The sequence below is a fragment of the Astyanax mexicanus genome, chromosome 2 (assembly GCF_023375975.1).
Source record: "Astyanax mexicanus isolate ESR-SI-001 chromosome 2, AstMex3_surface, whole genome shotgun sequence".
Classification (NCBI taxonomy): domain Eukaryota; kingdom Metazoa; phylum Chordata; class Actinopteri; order Characiformes; family Acestrorhamphidae; genus Astyanax; species Astyanax mexicanus.
This window is the reverse complement of record NC_064409.1, coordinates 47314563-47339370: the sequence shown is the minus strand read 5'-3', so window position 1 is coordinate 47339370 and position 24808 is coordinate 47314563. Positions and strand designations below refer to the sequence as shown.

Sequence of the window (24808 nt, the reverse complement as noted above, 5' to 3'; positions counted from 1 at the left end):
ATATGAACTTGTTTTCTTTGCATTATTTAAGGTCTGAAAGTTCTGCATCTTTTAATTTAATGTTGTCCGTAGTTTAGAATAGAATAAACTACAATGTTCATTTTTTTTTTTTTCATTGCTCAAACATAAACCGATAAATAGCAAAATCAGAGAAACTGATTCAGAAACTGAAGTGGTCTCTTCATTTTTTCCCAGAGCTCTATATACTTTATAAGCTGTAGACTCAGTTGATAACCTTTATCAGCAATAGGTTCTCTTTAAAATAGCTGTATTGACTAAATGATTGTATTCAGGGCCTGGATCATTTTTTACTTTGCAGTTATATTTTAGCATGATTTAAAATTGTCAGTATGTTTTTACACCGTATAAGAGCGTGAACAACAGAACTGAGATTGTCTTTTATTAATTTACCACCCCAACTCAGTGGGACAGTATACAAACTGCAAAAACACTGTTTCTTACATTTATTTGGACTTTTATTTAATGACAGGCAGTTGAAACCCAAGATTTTTCATATTCTTTCTGGTCAAAGTCATTTTATTTGCTATTATTCCTCCATTCCTACATGTAAAGCCTACAACACATTTCAAAAAAATATTTGTAATCTTGTCATTTCAATTTGCTAAACTTTCAAAGATGTTTTGGCACTGAAGATACCAAGCGATGATGTGTTTCAGATCCTGATCTGATCTGTTCTTTTTAAGGAGAAATCCACTGTACAACTGTAGCACGAACTTTTGTTAAATAGCCCACCTCCATTCTCCCCCAGAATTCTGAAGTACAGCGCTGTTAGCTGATGCTCCCAACAGGCTTACAATGCTAGAGGCAGGGGCATAGCATTTCCCATGCAAATAATTCCCTATCGTATTTTTCGCACAATGTGGTGCACTTAAAATCTGTTAATTTCCCCTAAATTTGACAGTGCGCCTTATAATCTGGTGCACTTTACACTTAAATTCTACTAGTCAGATATTGCGACACAGTAACAATTTAAGAATTACTGTTATGTTTACTTAAACGCTTCTCTACTAGAAGGGAAACATGGCGATACCCTTGCTTACTTTAATGTACACATTCTTACTAGCGCTGCTTAGTGCGCCTTATAATCCAGTGCACCCTATATATGAAAATAGACCAGAAAATAGACGTTTATTGATGTAAAGGTGTGTCTTACAGTCTAAGAAATACTGTATTTGCACACCATTAATAAGCTCAAAGCTTATTAGCTAAACACTTCATTGGTAAAATTCTAAGAAAAACAAGGCACTGAGAACTTTGAAAGTGAACAGATAATTATTAAAAACACTGTTTATAAATACACTACCTTGAATTAGTTCTCCTAGTGTGGCCATTCATCTTGACATTAAATCATAATAAGTCGACTGACAAGTTATTGAGTAATAAAACATTTTAATCTGACTATATACCATTCCAATGGCATTTATTTGCAAGGGCAATGCTATTCCCCTTTCACTAGGCTAAAAGTGATGTATTACTGGGGAATGCAGGGGGATAACACAGGTGAGCCATTTGACAAAACAAGTTTGTACTCGCTATGATGTTTCACCACACTCCAAGTCCATTTCTCACTGGATTTCTCCTTTAAAATTTGCAAGAGTGTGCTGGTTTATTGTTTTTAAATTTTTACATTTTAAGCTATGACACTGAAACCACTGCTTCTAAACCCATACCTTTAATGTGTGCATGAGCATCACTGTAAATTATGTCATTTTTGTTTGACCAGACAAAACAAAGTATCTCAAAATATCTCAGAGGGGGTTCATACTGTCTACAATTAAAAAGAAAAGATTTAAGATCAGTGTAAATTAAGTCTGAGGTCTGGCCAACTTCAGGGCTTTCATTGAGGAGGAACGTCAGTGCCCAGACTAGAACTGCTCTCCTCGTGGGGAGCTAATAATGTTGACATGTCCTTGCTGAGTGCTTGTTTGCATAATGCAAAGGAAAATGAGGTCCACTCACTGGAGTGCATGCATTTTAAAGCAACATGCCTCGGCTACAAGGTTGCCAGGAAATTGCCTGTGCTTAGAATTTGCATTCCTGATGCATGCCAGGTATAAAAGAGAGCCTGGTGTTGCATCTAAGCGCGTGGAAATTTCTGATATTTGTGCTAATGTGCCCAAAGTGAAGGCCAATTAAGAGATCTTCCGTTCCGGTTTATTTAGCTAAACTCGTAACTGTTACTCACTACGCTTGTTTTTTCCGGCCTCCCACGCGCCGCAACTTTTCAGTAAATGTCACGCGTGTTATTGCGACTCCTCTCCATCAGCCGTCTTAAACTGCAGTGATGGAATTTGTCGCGCTTGGCTTCCCCCGCGGACCCCGGGGGCTAATGCGGCTTCTTAGTTTCCTCTCGGAAGATGACAGGAGAGCGGTTGTGTGTAAATGCCCCTCACTCCCTACAGCCCTGCCAGTCCTTCCCAACCCCAACCCCTAGCCTCCAACGTCACCCCCCGCCCCATGGGGTGTTACCATGGAGACGGACAACCCTCGCTGTTGTGACCCTCTAACAAAACGAGTCAACGTTACACTGACAGAACTTCCCCACTAGCGCACTGTTCTGTTCTGTTCTATTCTATTCTGTCCGTTCCTCTGTTCCTCTGTCCTGCTTCCCCTCTTCTTCCTTCCCTCGCTCTGTCTCACTGAGGGTTGACCGTTGGAGTGAATTGGTGCTGTGGTAACACTGTTAACCCTGGCTGTGCGTTCACCACGTCTGGCCTGGTGGTGTGTCGTTTCTGCCTTTTCTGTGCGGCCCCTACAGCACCTTTTTCCCCCAACGTCCGACTGAACGTCTCCCTGCAGTGCCGAGCTGAACCCACACCTGCTTAATTCAGCCTGATTTCAGTCGGGTCCTGTGCTTAAAGTGCCTAAAGTGTAAATCTGTTGTAAACACCAGAGGAGTGATCACTCACTCACTCACTCACTCACTCACTCCGGCTCTGTGGCTGTGGAGTAAACTTCAGCAGCACCTGTCTGTCAAGTCCTGCTCTCTGACGTTGAAGGCAGACGCAAGCAAGGTCTCAGCAGACGGGTAGAGCTACCAGGAATTAAAAAAAAAAACTCTACAACAAAAACAGGTGACTGACGTGAGAGCTCAGTTCTCTGCTGGCTTACATAGGAATGTCTCGATCATGTGTTTTTAACCCCTATTTGCAATTCAGTTTATTTAATATTGAATTTATACCATAACTGATATAGCATTGTTCTAAAATAAATCCCAGTAAAACCCATCAGGTGTATGTAGGTTATGTTGCATAACAGCTATATTACTCTTACTGACACATTAAAATCACTTTTGCCTATTATAATTATTGTCATGCAACAACCCTGTATCTACCTTTTTTATGGTTTTCACATTTTAAAAATGATATGTATATGGCAGTTTACCAATAGAAATCCTTAAAAGGTGCTTGGAACAAAATCTGTTATGTTTTGTCATTCATTGAAAGTTACGATTTTTTTTACTTCCCCCCACCAACCGTGTGTCTTTAGCCCTATTTGTGAACAATTGTTTTTATTGTTTTTCTTTCTTTTTTTAAACAACCACCCACAATTCCCTCCCCCCTTCCTGACAGCCCCACCCAGACGTATCAATATACTTTTGCCTCTAAAGAGAAGAAAAAAAAAAAAAAATAAAAAAAAAATAATAATAATAATAATAAAATAAATAAATAAATAATAATAATAAATTTAAATAAATGTATAACAGCTCCAGCAATTAGTCATAACCGTCCACTTTTGAAAGTTCACTTTAGTACAAAAAGCAGCTTCACCTTTTCAAAGGCGTCCCGCCACCTTCTCAATGTCCTGGCTTTGGCACCATGTATCCGGGCTGTTGATAGCTCCATGGATATAATGTCCAGTAAGGTTTGAGTCCAAATATTTCTGCACATCTTAAAAGTGGAATCCCAGCGCTTTGTCAATAGAAGTTTTGCAGCTGTAAAAGCTGCCAACAGCAAATTCTTCTGCCATGATGACAGATTAAGATTAGAGAAGTTGTTTAGAAAGAATAAGTCTGGAGTTAAAAGTAGTTCTTCCTCAATAAGAGTGGATATATCCAATGTCAATTGACTCCAGAACGTTGATAATGTAGGACAGGACCAGAAATAATGCATAAAAGTTCCTAATTCCCCTAGGCAACATGCATCACATAAGGGAGAATTTGACAGTTACTTTAGCCCTATTTGGACGGGATTAGGGGTCCTGGGGTATTTTTCTCTTTTATGTGATTTTATTCCTGTCCGAAAATTACAGGCTAAATTATCTACTGTTTTACGCTGTCCTCCAGTAATTTTAATCCCGTCCGCATGCAAATCTCTGAGTTTCATCACCTCACGTTTAATAAAGTAGCTATTTGTCCACTGCCATGCACTGTAATTAATCTTTGGGTCCGCATTTCCACGGAGATCCATGTAAACACAACAGCGAGTGAAAAAGGAGGAGCTACTGAACGCGATGTCATGTGACCATTAAAGCCCAAAAACTCACTGGTCCTCCTGAGTTTTATCACTAAGTAGAAGTGTGAAATATTCTTCACAGACGTCCACCTAAAAAACGAATCCCGTCCGTAGGGCTTTTGCTGTCGTAAAGACAGGAAAAGTACACCTTGCTTTGCCCGAAACACGGCATGTACTCATTATCCTGATTAATCATGGGTGTGCTTTGGTGCTATAAACCAGTCAGCGTGTCACTTGCCCTATTTTAATGGTGCGGTGCTGGAAACTGACCTGCTAATTCACACTGTGAAGGTGTGCAAGCAGCTCATTTTCGGGAACAGCAATTTAATATTAATGTCATTAATGTTGTTATTTATTGTTATTATTGGGTTTGTGCACTGCTGCTCATCCTTGCGTGTGCAACAAGAGGGGATGTACATGCATTTAGCAACACCTGTGTTTCCTGTTGACTTCAGAAAACGTGCATCACTGCGTGAGAAGTGGAGGATAATTCACACGTGGGGCTTTTCAGCACGCTCAATGACTCATTTTAAACTGATTCTTCCATAACAGTGCAGAATGTACCAGCACTAAAAGTTAATTTCACACCAATCTCAATTCTTCGTATTGTACTTCAATATATCAGATAATATAAGAACTAGTGCCGACTATTGCCATGTTTTATATAAAGCAAAAGAACATTGCAGGATATGCATGTAGGGCCATCTGCATTTAAAGTGGATGTTGAATTTCTGCCATTTGTCGGTTGTCTGTTTACATAGACTATTATATCCAGACACTGCACTGTCCACTGTGGGTGGTAATGCTTTCTAGGATGTATTGGCAGTACAAGCAACACTGTGGATGCATCGAGGGGTGTTAAATACCAGCACAACTTCAGAAATGGAAAGTCCCATCCATCTGATATTTTACATTGCTTTCCATGAGCACACTACCTAGCTCACTATAAAAAAGATAACACCTCATAACTTATACAGGTATGTTCTTTCTTAAGCCGTTCCAAGAGATAACGCTTTATGATCAGTATACATACTGCTGTCCCATGACTTTTGGTATGTCAGTGAACTACTACTACTACTACAACTACTGATGATAATAATAATAATAATAATAATAATAATAATAATAATAATAATAATAATAATAATAGTAATACTATAATATGCCATATTTATAGAGCACTTATCATAAAATTAGCAGCTCAGAGTGCTTTAAATGTAAGTTGTGAAGTTATAATAATAGTAATAAATGATGCAAATTAACACACATCTTTATTAAAATGTGAAATTAAAGAACATCAACAAAAAGACAGATAAAATTGCTGTTCCTTGTATTCGCCTGGGTAGATTCAGGACCCAGCATGGCACTGGATGAAGATGAATAAAATAAATGTTAAAATTTAGTAAAAATAAAACTCTTGAGTTCCTGGAACCTCCCTTCTTTTTCTGCTTCTACAACAAGAAATAAGCAACTTAACAAAAACTTAAGTTTGTCTCTGGAATCAGGGGCTGCCTTACGCTGCTTTCCTTCTGTTTCCCCCTTTTCAGTTCTCATTTCGTTTGTTAAAAAAGCTGTTTTTGTTTTGTTTCTCAATCTTCCCTCTCTCCTGGGAAAGTTAGTTTTTCCCTGGCATCCTTTGTTCTTTTTTTCCCGCCAAAACTCCCATATTAGGTGTGTTCTTTTTGGTTTCCACCTGCTTTCAGTGCCCACCTCTAAACCAGTCCCAGCAAATTTTAAACAAACCTGCTAATTGTAGAGAAAGGTGGCCTTGGTTCAAATCCCATGTTGCCCAGGGTTTTTTTTTTATATTGCTTTCAGACTTCTACTACGTCTACTCTGCTCTTGGCTCCTATTTACTAATACTACTAATACCACAACAAGGTAGCTCCCCCAGTTTAGAGATGGTGGTGACGAGAACAATATAACCTGGGTTTGATTCCTTCTCTCTGGGTAAGCCCTTATTGGATATGTAAAGTAAATAGGGTTTACAGTAGCCAATATTATTCTAAACCAGGCCTTGATCAACTCTGTATCCAGTCTATTAATTTCATTTCATTTGATCGAGACATTCCTATTTCTACGCCATTGTTTTTCCATCCAGGTCCTGGAGATTTTCCTGCTCTCCACATTCATTGCTTTCCCTTTACCCAACACACCTGATTCAACTATTAGCTCTCAATTACTTAACAAGGCATTTCAGAGTGTCTATTGGTTGGTGGTTGGTTGGTGTGGCACAGTGGATAACACCACCTCTTGCTTGTGAGTTACTACATCATGTTGGAGGCTGGGGTTCAATTCCTGGTGTGGGTGACTGAATGCTGCGCCACACCAATAAGAGTCCTTGGGCCTACTCTATTTGGAACATCTTTGTAAGTCACTCTGAATAAGAGCATAAGCTAAATGAAAAAAAAATGCTAAAAGTAAATGTATAAGTGTATTAAGGAAGGGAGAACACTAAAATGTGCAGAGCAGGATGCCTCCAGGCCCTGGATTGAGAAACATATACTGCTCTCCACTGTCAGTAGCTAGCTTGTGTTCATTAAGTGGCTCAGGGGAGTGTGAAGTCAGTTGGATTAAAAAGGTGTGGGGTGGATCCGCTGGACTTCAGCGTCAGAAGCGCTGGGGTCGGAGATGAGAGCTGCGGACACGAGCAAAACCGACCAATGAGACGACGGATTCCCTCTGCCACTCAGATCAGAGCGGCCCATTCGTCACCCTCTTAGCATAGTCGATATATAAGACCATCAAAGTGTCTTTTGGAGCGTTTAACCTTCAGTTAGAATTTATAGTCTTGGCAGAGGCATCAGATGTAGAGTGGGAAGAGAGTGTTTATGTTTGTGAGGAAACGTGTCTGTGTGTGTCACTATTACTCATCCCATCCGGAGAGATCACGAGGCGTCAGGTTCTCACAGCCCTTTATTTGTCTTGGCGGGTTCTGTAGATCAATACTCTCAGTGCATACTGTGGGCTGCGGTGCTGCGTTTGCTTACAAACAAGACGTTAAGATAAGGCTCGCCGTTTTTTTTTTTTTGGCTCGTCACGCTGGTCGTTGCTCTCGCCTGGTTTTGCTCGGGTCTGCAGCTGCCACTCTCATTGGCTCAGAACCTCCTTTAACTGTTCCTGCTGTTCTACTGCTGCTGTTGCGTTCCTGTGTTGATGTTGCACTCTTGGTGTTCCTTCTGTGCAGTTTGTGAGAATCACATGCTGACCTCATGATGACATTCACAGGGTTGTGCACTGCTAATGCTAATCTGTTTAAAGTGATTCTCCACATGTCTGTGTTGAAACTATGAGCTATTTCAATGACATTACAATGCTAAGGAGGATGTGATGTGGTGTGTCTAAACAGAAGCACGTCCTCAGCATCACCAGAGGGTGCTGCAGCGCTAGCTTTTCCATCATCACCGTAGATGATCAGCAGTTCCATTCCAGTAAGATCCATCAGTGCAGGGAATGCAGAGCATATCTGTATCCGTATCTGCGTCACATACGGCCAAAATATCCCGAGCTAATGACGTTGGGCTCAGTAAGGCCCCCTAGTGACCGCCCTGCACTCCCTGACACTTTCACTAATGGCATCGACTAACAGGAGCTCCCCAGGCTCGCCAGCACCGGGCCTCATTACGAGAGCGGTCGGGGCCGATGTTCATTTCATCCGCCTTTATGCTGACACCTCAACAATAACGCCGGCCTCTCCGATCCCCCGAGACCCGCTTCTGGCTGTTTATGCACGTTAGGAGAAATAACGCACTCCAGAGCCACTCAGGTTACTGAAAGCGTTTCTGTGGCCGTAGAAACGAGCAGCAGCTGGAAGCGTAGCGGAACCAGTCCTCTTCCCGTCAGGCCCATATGCTGGCCACAGCATGCACGCTTCAGCTTTCAGCTAGCTCTGTAAGTAGAGCGCAGTCAGGCTTTCAGCGAATACTGTGTGAACTGGAGACGCAGTCTGTGCTGCATATTTACAGACTGTGCAGATGCTCAGAAACTCGCAATCTCCCGCCCACTCCACACCCACTCACGCTTCCTACCGGACCCTCTCGGGTCACCCACCTGTTCACACACACGTGGTTGTGATGCACCATGTCATGTTGAGAGGAAGAAACAGATACAGTACTGTGCAAAGGTTTTAAGCACCTTAAAAAAGTAGTGAGCATTTAATAAAGCAGTAAAATGATCATTATTGACACCACTCAGAGGCACAACCAATCAGAATCCCTCTTTCAGCTGGGCTTGGGACAACACAAAGTCAAACTCAAAGAAAGAACCAACCAATCAGAATCTCTAGCTGGGCTTGGGAAAATGTAAAGTTAAAGCCAGAGAAAGAACCAACAAATAAGAATCTTTGTTTTAACTGAGACTGAGACAACGTAAAGTTAAAGTCAAAGGCAGAACCGACTAATCAGAATCTCTGTTTCAGCTGGGCTTGGTGCAATATAACATGAAAGTCAGAGGCAGGACCAACCAATTTGAATCTCTGTTTTAACTGGGCTTGAGACAATGTAAAGTTAAATTCAGAGGCAAGACCAACCAATCAGAATCTCTGTTTCAGCTGGGCTTAAGATAATGAAAAGTTAAAGCCAGAGAAATAACCGACCAATCAGAATCTCTGTTTTAGCTGAGTGTTGGACAATGTTAGGTCAATGTCAGAAGCAGAACCAACCAATCAGAAGCTCTGTTTAAACTGGACTTGGGACAACATAAAGTCAAACTCAAAGGCAGAACCAACCAATTAGAATCTCTGTTTAGCTGAGTGTTGGACAATGTAAAGTCAAAGTCAGAAGCAGAACCAACCAATCAGAATCTCTGTTTAAACTGGGCTTGGGACAACATAAAGTCAAACTCAAAGGCAGAACCAACCAATAAGAATCTCTGTTTTAGTTGAGCATGGGACAACAAAAGTCACATTTAGAGCAGAACCAATCAGAATCTTTGTTTTAGCTGGGCTTGGGACAATGTAATATCAAATTCATAGGCAGAACCAACCAATCAGAATCTCTGTTTTAGTTGAGCATGGAACAACAAAAAGCCACATTCAGAGCAGAACCAATCAGAATGTCTGTTTTACCTGTGCTTGGGACAACAAACAGCCTTACCCAGAGGCAGAACCAATCAGAATCCTATTTCAGCTGAGGGAGGGACAACAGAGAGTCAAACTCAAAGGAAGTACCAAACTGAATCTATATAACAGTGAGTTTGCGAGAAAAGAGAGTCAAATTCAGAGGTGGAGCCAATCAAAATCTCTATTTCAGATTGACTTAGGACAACATTAATTCAAACTCTCATGCAGAACCAATCAAAATGTCTGTTTTAGCTGGCCGTGGGACAACAGAGAGTCCAACTAAGATGCAGAACCAATCAGAATGTCTATTTCAAATGGAATTTACTCCAGAAATGTTAGGTAGCACAGAGCACTGTATAATTCTGCAGCGCTGAAACAAACACTGAACACTGATCTGTTCATGAATAAGTTCATTATGACAGTTATAATATTATAGCCGTGGCAGTGGCTGTATCAGAATGTAATATTTTAATAATGTATGAATGTAGAATGAATGTTATATTTTAGTGTAACTGTTTTAATAATATTTAAATTTTCATATCAAGGGGTTTGGGGGGTGATATGTAAATAAGGGAACTATCGGCACTTGTTAGATTCACTTTAGGTTAGATTTTTTTTGCAAGTAATTTATCTGCTTAGTCCTTTGGATCATTTAAAGCATCATAAATAGATGTTTTACTTTCTAATATAATTAAATACAAAAACACTTGTTTTTAAGATAACTGTCAATAAACAGGTGCCTTGACTTTTGTACAGTTCTGTATTTAATATGTACTTACTCATAAATAACTCCTGAAAGCCTGTCTAACTAAAGTGTGATGCTCTGCCATATTTAAAAAAAAAAAAAAACGGAATGAAAAGCTTTTTGTCCTGTAAATTTACAAAAAAAGACATACGAACACACATAGGCTCGCATCACACACACAGCCACACAATGCATTATAAGTGTTTGTTTTTCCTAACCTTTAACCCTTTCATTGCCTGTTAACGTCTTTGGATATCTTCTCCCTTTTCTCTGTTTTATTGTTCTTCCTCTTTGTTCTTGGTTTCGTCGGCATCCTCCTTTATCCCCCTCTCACCCCTAACTGCCCACCATCTCCTGCCCAGTGGTGCAGTCCCTGGGGGGCATAAGGGGTCTCTGGGGGGCCGTGGGGGGGATGGCGGGGGTCCCTCACGCAGCGACAGCGTGAAGAGCATGGTGATGGGGGGCAGTAAGGCCGGCAGGTGGCAGACGGTGCAGAGCCACATGCAGTCCGGAGACCTGAAGAACGGCAAGTGAGTCCGAGAAAGAGAGAGAGAGAGAATGACAGTGTATGTATGAGTGTGTGTGTGGGGAGGGGGGGGGAGTTGACACATGGAGGATTAACACAAAGTTACAGGTAAACAGAAGAAGAGAGGGAAAAAGGTGAGTACAAAGACAGACGATGACCTCAGGACACTTTCATTTAACCACAGAGAAAAACGAAATTGAATAGATAAAAAAACAGAAGGACAAGAAGCCAAAGCTGAAAGTTCAAGAGGTCGCGGTGATGAATCAGCTGTGTAGGTCAGAACCACACACACTGTTTATGAGCTCTGTGGCTGCTTTTGGAGTGTGTATACTGTATGTGTGTGTGTTTGTGTGAGAGAGAAGTGTATCACTGTGTATTTGTGTATGTGTGTGTGCAGGGTGCAAATTACGGGGGGTATTGGGGGGATCAGACTCCCCTAATTAAGACTTCAACCCCCCTAAAGGGGTAAAAACAATAGTTTTGAGGGTGTCAAAACATTTAAATGTATTCCTCACATATTGATTCCATGTTTTGTTTGTGATTTCTGCACACCCTAAGCAGAAATGTGTACAACACTTAAAACACTTTATCATCTACTACAGTCTAAAAAGGGAACTGTGTTTTAACATAGAGAACGTTTGTTTTAATGCAGGGAAACTGTTAAGGTAGAATCAGGCCTGTCATGATAAGAATTTTTTTGGTGGACGATATATTGTCCCAGAAATTATTGCCATACACGATATTGTTGTAATTTTGTTGTAAAACACTATTAATTGCCACTGACATAATGATAACAGAATAGCATAAACAAGTAATTATACACTTTTATAGACAGCAAAAATTTTATTAATCATTTATTATAATTAGTTTGAGAATTATATACTTATTTCTTCACCTACTTTAGTCCACACTATGTGTATCGAGTCACAGTTATTGAAACATGAATGGCTAAAATAGTTTTCACTGTTAAATGTGTGAATAAAAAAAACATACAAATAAACACAACAGACGATATCACGATTATCAAAAAATATTGTACGATTTTTAGATTGTATCTAAAAATATTGTACGATAAATCGATATTGCAATTTTTGTGACAGCCCTAGGTGGAATGGAAATGTGCTTTAAGGCGGAAGGGAAATGTAACCAAGAAACGAAAATCATCATGCGCTGCAGAAAATACACCTAGTGAAGAATTAGTTACTCAGATAAGCAGTTTTACAGTAAACTGGTGAATTACATTTTTTTAAGGTAATTTAAATAAAATATTTTCTATATTTTTATTAGGCTACTTTGAAAATTAACAATAGCTAAGTGTTTTAAAAGGCATTAGCCAAGCTATATTAATGCATTGCTACATCATCCCTTACCATTTAATATTGTCCCAGAGTCCCAGTGTCAAAATAGGTGGATGAGATGATACAAAATCCTTATCGATAGGGATTTTCAGTTACATTGTTACTTTCTATTTATTTAGAATTAAATAACAAATAATTCCTGTGGGAGAGCATATAAATACATTTTTATTGGTGAGAAAGCTGATGAAAAATAGCAAGAAATACTTGACCCCCCCCCCAATTATCATTGTATAATTTTCACCCTGTGTGCGTGTGTGAGAAGAGAAGTGTATCACTGTGTATATGGATGGGTTCTGAGCAGAAAATGCCTGTGTGTGTGGGTCTGTGCTGCACACAGAACTCGGGCCGCCCTGTGGACTAATAATAGCAGATGCATTACCTTTCTGACTCACTGTTTTAATACACACACACACACACACACACACACACACACACACACGTGTAAGAAGGCCACCACAGCTCAATATCAGCCTATTATGAAACAAAACAGTGAGAGCAGCAGTTCTAAAGAGCAGCACAACCATTTTAATCACTACTGATTCATCCAGCCAGCCTGCCAACGACGGCCGCTCTTATAATGCTCTGCTTACTCTGTTATCCGTGGCTTAATGGGGAACGGTGTGACGTTTTGAGCCTGCACTTGACTGCCACAGCACTGCTGCATGCCAGAGCTCTCGATTGGCCCACGGTTGGTCACATGGTTAGCCATTTAACCGAAGACAGTTTATTTATTTTACTGTAGAAAAAGGAGCTTCAAAGTGTTCTTTGTATAAAGCCTACAATGACTTGCTTGAAAGATCTTTAAAAAATGATAATCTCAGTTTTATTTTTCCTGATACCTTTACATTATGTAAAGTGTATTGGCTTCAACAACAATTTGCTACTGGAAGGTTCAAGTTTTTCAGTAAATACTACTGTAGAAACTGTAAAAAGCTTGCAGAGCAGGACCACCCTATACACTCACTAAAAACACGCTGCATACGGTCCTACAAATGCATGAGGCTACAGCACCCCCGCTATGAAAAGCACCCTCTCTCAGGAGCACGTTTTCTTGTTTTCTTGATCAAAACAGAGATAATCTGCTTCAATTTATTTAAAAATATGTGCCAAAAGTCACAGTTATCTTAGTCATGGTTACATACATCTTGTTCTGTCTTCTTGGATCACGCTCACACTAAATGCGCACCGTGCCCAAGTCCAAGTAAACCTCGTTCTGGCCCACCTCTTTAAGTGGGCCAGGACACTTTCCAGAGCGATCACACTAGTCAATGGAGTTGTGCTTTGGGAGATAACAGTGCCCGGGCACGGCACAGATTGCCTAGTGTGAGAACACCCTAAATGTAAATAAAAGAATTAATGTTACAAATACTTAGATTTGTATTGTTGAGGCCATAGATAAACAAGTACACTGAAAAAAATAATGCGTAAAATTTACTTAAAAAAAGTTTCTCAACTTTCTGCATTTGCTTTTTTAAAGTAAGTTTAATTTCAGATAACTCGGTTTCAAGACTTAAATGTTACATAGAGTAAAAAAGTGAACTGAACTTCAGTCAATCCTTTCTTTTAGTAACAATATTACAATAGTACATAATTACTGTTACTTAATTTATACAATTTTAATATTATTATATATATTTTTTGTTAAAACACACATTAAAATATTTACATAATCTCAAAGATTTATTTGGTAAACCGACCTGAAATTTTAATATTTTTAATTAAAACACACATTAAACTGTTTTAACACATGGATGTCATGTAATATATTCTTAAAAAAAATGTATTACATGCCATTCATGTGTTGAGACAGTGTAATATGTGTGTTTTAACTCATTTTTAATTATTATAATTAAAACAATTCTCAATTGTTTTAATTATATTATATTATGTATCATAAATTATTTGAGTAATATTGTATAAAGTAAGTAATTGTAATTAGGTAATATTGTATGCAGAAATTAAGTAAAGGTTACTAAAAGAAATGATTGATTCAGCAAAAATAAATAAAATAAAGTTTACTAAAAGAAAGGATTGACTGAAGTTCAGTTCACTTATTTAATCTATGTAACATTTAAGTCTTGAAACTGAGTTGAAGTTACTTAAATTTACATGAAATTAAAAAGTGCAGAAAGTTGCTAAACTTTTTAAAAATAAATTTTACACATCATTTTTTTCAATGTAGATAGATTAGCATGAATTAAAGGCAATCTACCTGTTGCATTAAAGTTACCTGATTAACTGCATGCATTGACGCTTTAATGTTGACTATTAGCACTAATTCAAACACAGATTCAGAAGAAACAAACTTTTGAATGTAAGCGTGAGAGAATAAGGTGGATAGAAAGAAAAGGAATGGAACCATGGTGGCCATATTGTCTACAGTCATTGGTAAATACTATGAAAAACTGTGTTATATAGTTATATAGTGCTAAAAATAGGGTTTTAGTGTTTTGTGTGGTATAAGAATGAAAAAAAAACCCTTTTTTAAAGTACCACATACAGCAGGCTTTTCATCACTGAGAAGAACCACTCAAGCAGGCTGTAGATGGCTGTTCATTTCCACAGCTCTAAATATAGCCGCTGCTTTGCTGAAGAACCCTTGAAGAACTATTGTTAAGGACGCATTATATGATATAGAGAACTCTTTCAGGCTCCTTGATTTATTTGCAGAGCTCTGCTGCATGCTGCTACAGTGCGGTGCTGTAGAACCCGAGGCTCGGGCGAGTGATGGACGTGCGTGGTCGCGGCTGATGATGTGGAACATTAAACAGTGGTGTAGGACCTGCTCGTCTGCAGATGCAGTCGGGGCTGGAGGAAGTTGGAATTGTTGTGCTCTGAAGCGCGGCAGCGGAAGAAGAGAGAGAGAGAGAGATAGAAAGCCAGAGAATATTTCTGTGCTGGTGGTTATGTTTAGACTTGCGCTGAATGACGTCCAAGCTGTAGGTGTCACACACCAGGTGCTTAATTTAAGTTTGCATCTCACCCCCATCTCACACCTCTTCTTCTCTTCTGCCACCTCACTCTCTTCTTCACGTGTTTCTCTCTCTCTCTTCATCTTCTCACCTCTGCACTGGTCTCACTGCATACCTATACTCCTCTCCCTTCCTCTGTGATACTCTCACTCTCTCTCTCTCTCTCTCTCTCTCTCTCTCCACTCTCTTCTGTACGTAATTGGATTCTATTTCAGAATCGCTATATGTGTCTGTCTCTTGTGTTTCTGTCTCACACCCCGTTTTGTCTCTCTCTCGCTTTCTCTCTCTTCTCTGTCACTCTCACTCTCTCAGTTACTCTCTCTCTCTCTCTCTCACTCCACCTCATCTTGTCTTCTCGCTCAAGCACCATGTCACTGCTTGTCACCCTTTTTCGCCAGTCCTCCCAGCCCACGAGTGCACTGGAAATCATCCTGTCTAACTCTGAATCGCCTCATCCGGATTTTTCATCGTCCGGTCCGTCTTTCTCTCGCTCCCAAATTTGTTCTGCAATCAGCCGTGCGCAAAAACAGCAGTCAATATTTATTGTGCGGGTGCAGTTTGAGTTGTTCGCTTGTACGTTGTTCAGCTGTTCGGCAGCTTGGCGTGCAGCAGTCTGCGTGTTGGTTGGACGCCCGAGGCGGCCGCCGGCCAGCTTTCAGCTTTCTCACGCTCAGCTGACGCTTAAAGTTGCAGCTCCAGCGAGTTTGACACAGTTTTTGCGAGAAAAAAAAAAAAACGTGCAGCTCGTCCAGAGCCGAGCGCCAAAATAAGGCTAATGACAAAGAGGAAGAGTGAGAGTGAGTTAATGAGAAAGGGAGGAGTGCAAGAAGGAGTGACGTTTAGAAAGATGATGAAAGCTGAAGAAAGGTGGTTGGCTGGTGCGGTATTGCAAGGTGGGTTGAGGTGGTATTTAAGACGTGGGACAGATAAAAGAAAAGAGAAAACTCGGAAAAGAGATCACATAAAAAGAGGGAAGCGAGGGATGCATTGGGATTAGGAAGGCGGAGACTAAAGGACGAGGAAAGAGAGAGAGGGAGCAGGATGGGTGGCTCTCAGCAGGTTAAAAAGCCGTCACCGGGGAGAACCACCGGCAGCCGTTTGGCGCCGCACACGCCACGGCACACGAGGGCCGGCCAGACCCGGCACACGCCACGCTCCACCCAGCCGAGGACAGCGGCGGCAGCCCGGAAGCAATCCATACACACCCTGCAGGGTCACGCACATGCTCACGCACACCGCTCGTCATCCGCTCAGGGTGGTCCTGCTCGACCTGGAAACGGACACACCCACACACACGCCCATGCACACGCCCACTCCCACTCCTACACACACCTGTCGGTCCACGCCGACCACGGTGGCTGCAGCCTCTTCTGCTACCTGTGTTACTGCGGCTACTGCCTGGGCCTAACTCTGCTCTCTTTTTGTCTGCTCCTCCTTCTCTCTCCTCCTTCACCTCGCTCACACTCCTCCCCCTCTACTTCTTCTTCTACTTATCCTCCTCCTCTTCCTCCTTCTGCTGCTTCCCCGCCCCCTCCATCGCTCTCTGACCTTAACGATTTCTTTTCCCTCTCTTTCTCGTCTCTCGACTTCCCGTTCTGCCCCCATCCCTCTCTCAACCTCTCTGACTCCTTACTTTCTCATCACTTTCCTTTCAACATCTCTTCCCCTTTTCCTCCTTGCCCCTCTTCCTCTTCCTCTTCATCATCCCACCCCTCTCAACGATCCTCCTCGTCATCCGGTGATTCTGATGAATCCTCCTCCTCTTCTTCTTCTTCCTTCCCCTCCTCCTCTCCTTCACCTCGCCCTTTTATGCTGGTTCCTCCCTCTCTCCTCCTCCTGCCACGCCCCTCTCTGTGCTACTCTCCTCCACCCTCCTCTCGCTCTTTGCCCTCCCTCCTGCTTTGCCCACACAGTTTCGCTGACCTGGAGTCCATCCCGCTGTCAGGGGCACTGCCCCGCCCTCGCACGCTGCTGCGCCAGCAGAGCCTCCAGCAGCCACTCGTCCACCCGCCGCCGCCCCCAGGCCTGGCCAGCCGGCCCCCTATCTCTCAGAGCCTGGGACAGCTCCACCCACAGCCCGCCGCAGCAGGCGGGACAGGAGGTGGAGGGGCGGGACCGGGGGGAGGAGGGGGCGGATCAGGATCAGGCTCGCAGCGTGAAGGAACAGGGACGCGAGCCTCCAGAGGCGGGGAAGGGGGCGGAGCCTCGCGCTACAGGTCAGGAGGCGCAGGGGGCCGGGCCACACGGGGGAACCCGGGCAGCTGGGATTTCATGATGAGCCAGATCAAGAACCGTGGCCTGGATGTCAAGTCTTTCCTGTGAGTTACTTCCTTTCTGGGGTTTCTGTTACGCATGCGTGCTTTACTGTCTTTGCTCTGATTGGCTGTTGTGTTTGGGGGCGTGTTTGGGGCCTGTTCAACTGAAGGAAATTCAGTAATATAAGTAATCGATGGGTTTTAATAAAGGACAAACAAGGAAAATGTACTTAACGGAACAAAAAAAAAGAACAATTAAGTAATTTGCTGCTTTTAAAATCTTTTAAAATTGTAAAATGATTTACTGTGAGACTTAAATTTAACTGAATGAACTCCCTTTTTTAAATATCGTCGCTGTCCAATGAAAAACAAGTATCTCCAATGGAAGTCAATGTAAAGCCAGTTTATTTCAGGTCATTTTGGAGAATTTGTATTAATTCATTTATTAAGAAATTTTCACACAGTGTAAGAGACAGTTAGTTTGTTCAAATTATGTAGTAAACTAAAAAAACTACAAAAATGGAGATATTTGTTTTAATTAGACAGCGACGATATGTGAAACATGCATAAATATGATGTTTTTTTTAATCAAATCCCTTACTGTAGTTAAAAAATAAATGGGACAAAATATATTTATTATAATTTATTTATTATAAATGAATAAATTATGACATTGTGACTAAATGTCACACCTATAAAACATGTGATGTGATGCTTCTCACCGCTGACCCTAAAAAAAAATTCTAGACCTTTCAATCTAACGCACCTTATTCCAACTAATAAGCTACTTAAAAGCCCTTCCTGAGATTAAATGGATTTTTTTGATAGCAGGTAAAATATGCAGGACAGAGCTGCTTCAGGACAAGGATACTCAGCGCTAGAGTTTATAAAACGACTCCAATAATATATATATATATATAAAAAAAACTACTCAGGTAAAAGCCTCCCCCTCCTTTTCTTCTTTTGCATTACATTTGCTGTCCAGCTGTGTAAGTGCTCTTATTTCCTTCTCTTGATAGCTGTAGGTTCAGTGCAGTGGGTGTGCACAGTGCAGCAGCTGTGCAAGTGCACAGAGTTACACTGAAGAGAAAGCTCATAGGGTTTACTGTGAGAGAGTCTGTGACCCAGGGGCAAACCAGAAGGCACTGAAACTAATGCTAGTGCTCAAGTTGAACAGGCATGATGTTTCTGGGTGTGAGCTTCAGGTGTCTCTGAGTAAGAGGTCGATTCTTACATTAATAATACAGTAATAAAACAGTATCTGAAAGCTTTACATTCATATAAATCTTGGAGTATACCTTGACAGTTGGTGGCATTTTTCACCTTTTTAGCCACCATTTCTAATGTGTTAAAATTTCATGGTGTGGGGATAAATAAAAATAGTTTAAAATTATATTAAATAAAATAATTTTTTTTGGTGCTTTTAAAAAAATTGTCACCTTAAAGACATCAACACTTAAAACTTAAATTTTACTTATTTTACCACCAAACAAACAAACAAATGTAGTACTGAGGATCAACATTTTTTAGAACTGAATTTACATTCAGTTCTATGAGCAACAGTTTTTAAATATTGAATATTTGACCATGCTTTTATTACAATTTCTAAAAGTTTGCAAGTTTAAATCATCAACATAAGCTGACTGATACTCAGAGACACCTTATTTTTGTGTGTTGTATTGTGCTTCTTCCCTTCAGCACCCTACAGTGCTGTAAAAAAGCAATTGCCTTTTTTGATCTCCTACATTTGTGCATTTTTTAAACGCTGAATGGCATTACAAAAACACTTAAAAGAGCATAAAAAGCATAAAATGACAGAAAAAAACTATACATATGTGTGTATATATATATATATATATATATATATATATATATATATACATATATAATATATATATATTTAACAGTCTATAGAACAAACTCCCTTTATGAAAAAGTGATTGCTCCTTCTGTAACTATATATATTTCTTTGAGTTATTATTTGTGTTCTCATCCTCTTTGCAGAGCTGCTTCAGCTCAGTGACATTTTTATGTCTTTACTCATGAACACCTGTCCAGAGTTTTTCTGCTTGCTGAGTCATGAATACTGACCTTAGCTACGGCACGACAGGCCTGCAGTTCTTTAGACTCCTGTGTGGATTTTTTTTTATCTTTTAAAAGAAATTTGGGGAGAATATCTAGTCCTGAAAATGGTAAATTTGGATATGTATATGGTATGTATAGTATGGCTCTGGTTGTAGTTTAGAGGAGCACTAGAAGCACAAGAGCCGTTTTCTAAACTTTTCTAGACACAAAATGTTCTGCAGTCTTCAGAAATCTGTGTACTCTGTGGTATAATATCCCTGACTGCACTGCCTGATTACTGCCTAATTCATAAAGTTCACTGCTTTTAAGGGTCCAGGTCAAATTCTGATTGGACAGGGCTGTTCACACAGCGGCCATCTTTGCATAACCACCAGCCAGTTATATCCAGTTACAAAAGCCCAGGCTCCAAAATACCATATTTACTCTATGAGGCGCTCTATCAATAAAGGTCTATTTTCTGGTCTGTTTTCATACATAATGTGCATTTTTAAAGACACTATAAGAAACTTCTAATTCAGCAGGTCTCGCTGCTGGATGATGATAGGGGTGTAGTTAGCTAACTAAGTTAAGTAAAGATAAGCTAAGTAAACAAAACTGTAATAAAAAAAGACTTTCTTTTAAATCAAATGAGGGCTGGATGTTAATCTACACATATTTCTCTCCTGAAAACTGTTTATTTGGATGAGTAAAGCACTTCCATTTATGTAAGCTTAGTAAGCTTAGTTTACCAAATTATTCCAGCACTAAGGCTGCAGCATTAGCATTAGTGGCTAACCGCTTCAGCAGTGCTAGCCGGGGTTAGGAGCAGGCTACAGGCCGGTAATACTCACCTCTGAACGGAGAAATGGCAAGTGCGGTTAGTGGGTAATGCTAATGCTGCTCCAGCAGTGCTAGCTGGGGTTAGCAGCAGGCTACAGTCTGATAATACTCAACTCTGGACGGGTGGAATAGTTGTTAGTGGCTAATACTAATGCTAATCAAGCCCTGTGCTGAAGAACTAAACTGAAACTCCTGATTAATACTACAATTTGGCTGAGTGGCTTTATTGCTATTTACATTTTGACTGGTAAAATTCATACGTATTACGCACAGGATTAAGAGGCGCACTGGCGATTTTGTTATAGTGCAAAAAATACCGTACTCGAACTTGAAGGTCAAATTGACGTTTCAGAAACACACGTAAGATCACTGATATAAACCTCATTAATGGTTTGTAGTGTTTGGCTGAGTAATGTAAAGTAGCTATTGGCTTGTTCTGGCTGTTGCGCTTGCACAGATCTCCACTCCATATAGTTTTTAAACAATAATTTGACCTTCGGTTTTGTGTATTTGTTTTTTTCCCATTCATAGATATCAAAGCATTCCTTTAAGGACATTGGTGCCAGCCTAAATTGTGCTTTTTTTAAGAATATCACAATATATGTGTGTTAGGTGTTAAGCACTCACCCTGCTTACTTAATACTTAATAAAGTATGATTTGTAGGTATTTCCAGAAACCTTTGTATTACCAAAATGAAGATTGCCGGTTCAAATCCTGTTCATGTATCCTGAGAGAGCATTGATATCTCCTTGATATCTCTGGGTGGGTAGATCACTCCAAAGGGTGATGTTGATCAGCATAAGGGCGTCTGTGAGCTGATGTATCCGAGTGCACGATCAGCAGCAGCTCGAAAAGAGGCAGTGGCTGACTTCACATGTATCGGAGGAAGCATGTGCTAGTCTTCACCCTCCTGGTGTTGGGGTTTCACTAGTGATAGAGGGAGTCCTAATGAGTGGGTTAGGTAATTGGCTGTGTAAATTGGGGTCAGAAAATAGAAAAAAAAGAGGTGTATATATATATATATATATATATATATATATATATATATATATATATATATATATATATATATATATATATATATAGTGAAAAATTGTGTGCACAAATGTAGAAATTCAGACAGGTGACATATTTTTCACTGCACTGTATTTCTCCACCTGTCTCTCTCACTCTCTCTCTCTGTGGATATGTCTATGGCTGCATATATGCATAGTATATGCGTACCTTTTCATCTGTGGTGCTGCCAGGCCTGCGTGTGACTTCCATTTTTCTGTTGCGCTACATGAATATTGCTCCCATCCTTCATGCCCACAGCTCCTCCGTCCAGCTTTAATCTTTTGTCTTGAGACATGGCTTTTATATGGTTTTCATAAGGCTGGAATATTGCCTGTCATTCTGCCTGACTTTAAATGTGTGTAAGGGTGCTGTTCAGCGTAGCGGCGTACAGCAGGACAGTGTGAAGAGACTGCGGTCGCTGGGTGTTATCTGTTAATCTCAGTTCCTTTGTTTTCGTAGCGAGGAAATCTCGGCATCTCTGCCGTCTCTCCGTCTAGTTTTCATCCCGTCACGTCCTGTCAACCTTTTAATGTCTTAATGGGCACGTCTGCTCCGAGAAAGCCTGAGAAAAATCTCATTTAGCTGGGAGAATAGACAAGACACACTGAGAGGGGGGCACGGCCCAGGAACATCAGCGTATACAGTCAAGGTCAGCGCCAGAGGCCACTGATCCTCAGCTGTGGATCGATATTAGTGTCCTGAGCTATGTTGCTGTATTTGAGTCCGCCGTGCTGATACTCAGTCTCAGCGCACAGCAGAATGAGTTTAATCTGAGGGTAAAGAGAGGACAGCGCTCAGACTGCTGCTGAAAAGCCTGTTTCAGTGTCAGCTGGAATACTGCCTGATCAAAACATACGTACACCCTTACATACACAGTGTAAAGTACAGGTCAAAGGTTAAAACTAACTTTAAATTCAGTGGTTTCTCATTTTTTTAAATGTTCTGCATTCTAGATTAATACTAAAGTCATCCAAACTAGAAATAAAAACATGAAATTATTTGGGAGACAACAAAAAGTGTTAAACAAACCAGAATAGGTTTTATTTTTTAGATTCTACAAAGTAGCACCTCTTGCTTAGATGACAGTTTTGCACATTTTGGCTGGATTTTCTCAATTAGCTTTATGAGTTAGAGTCACCTGAAATGGCTTTCAGTAAAAAGCTGTGCTGAACTTAATTAACTCAAGGGTTAAGTACTTGAATTTCTTGCCCTCTAAGTTGGTGTACAGTGAGTATCCCTATTTAAGTATTGTTATAATCCAAGTAAAGTAAAGAAGAAATACTTTAAGAAATGAAGGTCAGTCAATCTGAAAAGTTTTAAGAGCTTTAAAAGTATCCTCAAATGCAGTAGCAAAGACCATCAAAAACATTATGATGGAACTGGCTCTCATCGGGACCGCCCCAGGAAAGGAAGACCAAGAGGTAGGATAAGTTCATCAGAGTTACTAGCCTCAGAAACTGCAAGTTAACAGCACCTCAGATAAGAACCACCTGAATGAGTAAATCGCTTTTGTTTATTTACGGTAGGCTTAGATTTCCAATATTTTCAACAGTGCGGTTATAGCAGCAGTGCTAGTCGCGGATAGCAGCAACACTCTAGCCATGGTTAGCAGTACTCATAGTACTTATAGTGCTAGTAAATGCCGCCTGACAGAGCTACACTGAGGCATCCTAAATGTTATATGGTAAGCCAGGGCGATATAAGCTAGCAGTTCGTCCCATGTAGCTTGTTTTAACACGGTAAACAAGCAGGCTACAGTCTAATATACTGGTAAAGCAAGTACTGCTCCAGTCTCTGTGCTGGAGAAACTTTACTGAAACTCCTGTATAACGCTGTATTTCAGCGGAGTGGCTTTACTGCTCCTTTCAACCTGACTGGTAAAATTCATACATAAGGCACATCAGATTATAAGACAATTTTGGGGGAAATTAAAGGATAAATAATATGGTACATATAATGAAATGTACAGGGTTCTGAATATATTTATCTACCACAGAGCATGGTGATGGTGATTTTTTAAACCCCATTCATTTTTCCATTAAAAACTGAGGTCAGAACCAGATCTAGATGCCAAATATGGGCATTAGGTGGACATAAGAATGACAAGTTCAGTGATCTACTCCAGTTTAAAATATAATGCGACAGAAACTAAATAAAAGCGTTTTGTTTATTATATTTGTTACATAAAACGAAATGCAGCAGCAGCAGCATTTAGAAACTGTTTTTGAAAGGAATGAATAAATATTATGTCTGATAAACGTAAACTCCAGGGAACCTAAATCCAAACAATATTCATGTTCAAGGAATACGCTATGAATCATTTTTCAATGTACATGAAAGGCAGATATATCCCTGTTCCTATATCTATATTCCCTCCACATGCTGCAGTATTTTTACCTCCTTTAAAAGTGTCACTCCACTAAAGCTGGAGAATGTTTTAGTGAGTGATGAGCCTGTAGAGAAAGCTTGATTTACTCACTCCTCCCCACTGTTCCCTGTTCACTGTTCATTTTCTGGGGCAGAATGAGTGTGAAAAGAAGAAATTGCACACCTTTTTCACCTCTATTCTACTCTACTAAAATCTCAGATATGTCACCTTTTAACAGGTTAGAAAAAGCTCTTGGCACAATTATTCTGACGTTTTGGATACATAAGCCCACATGAGTTCCATAATAAGACCTCAGGGAGTAATTAAATACAGGAGGGGTATAAAAAATGTGTCCCTTTAAGTAATTTCATTCATTTAGATTAGTCACATTTTAAGCCCTCACTTTCCTTTCAGTTCCCCCAACATATGGTCATGTTGTGACATGTAGTTAATTGAATTATTATGGATGTTTGCTCTTGAATGGGGGTGCTCTGCCTTAGCAGGGATGTAATTCGTGTTGAATATTTAAACAGAACAATGCTAATATAAATGAATGAGCACTTTCACACACTGCTGGGCAAATAGCGCTTTAATAGCACTACAGTAAAAGACGGGTTAGAACTCTCTGTGAAAGCTTTCTAATGCCATACCGACTGGAGCGGCCTGATTTCCATCCTCAGGTATGAAAGAGAAAGAGCGAGTAGCAGGACCTCCTCAGTCTGCAGGACTTGTTCAGCTGAACGCTGTGTTGGCTTGTAATGCTGTGCAATATCTTGCACCAGTCTCTTGGGCACGGTTGCTCTCATTTGATGGATGTCACCTGGAATGTCATGAGCCCTGGGTGATGCGTTTGATTCCTAGAGCTTTTAGAAATGAGATGAGTTTTGATACCTCGCGACTCGAGCTTGTGCTCAATTGCTGCTGCAGTATATGGAGAACATATGGAGGAGACTCCATATGGAGGAACGGTATTTTAGCTTATAAACAGTTGTTTACAAATGATGTGATTTGTAAACAGAGCACCTTTTCTTTTTCCTGTTTGCCACAAAAGGTCTGGGTCTGAGTTGCTCAGAAGTTTCAGTATGAAAT

General features: G+C 40.5%; 1 protein-coding gene across 2 annotated transcripts in view; it reads left to right on the top strand.

Annotated features, from left to right (window-relative positions):
- The window catches only part of syt7a (synaptotagmin VIIa), a 235351-nt gene that overhangs the window by 141774 nt on the left and 68769 nt on the right, over positions 1–24808 (top strand). The window contains exons 5-6 of one of the 2 annotated variants that reach the window (XM_007235122.4): positions 10642–10809; positions 17049–17453. In XM_007235122.4, the coding sequence (XP_007235184.4) occupies positions 10642–10809; positions 17049–17453 (573 nt within the window). Of the gene's footprint in view, positions 1–10641; positions 10810–13745; positions 17454–24808 lie in introns of those variants that run through there. The other variant, XM_049474403.1, reaches the window with a different exon arrangement.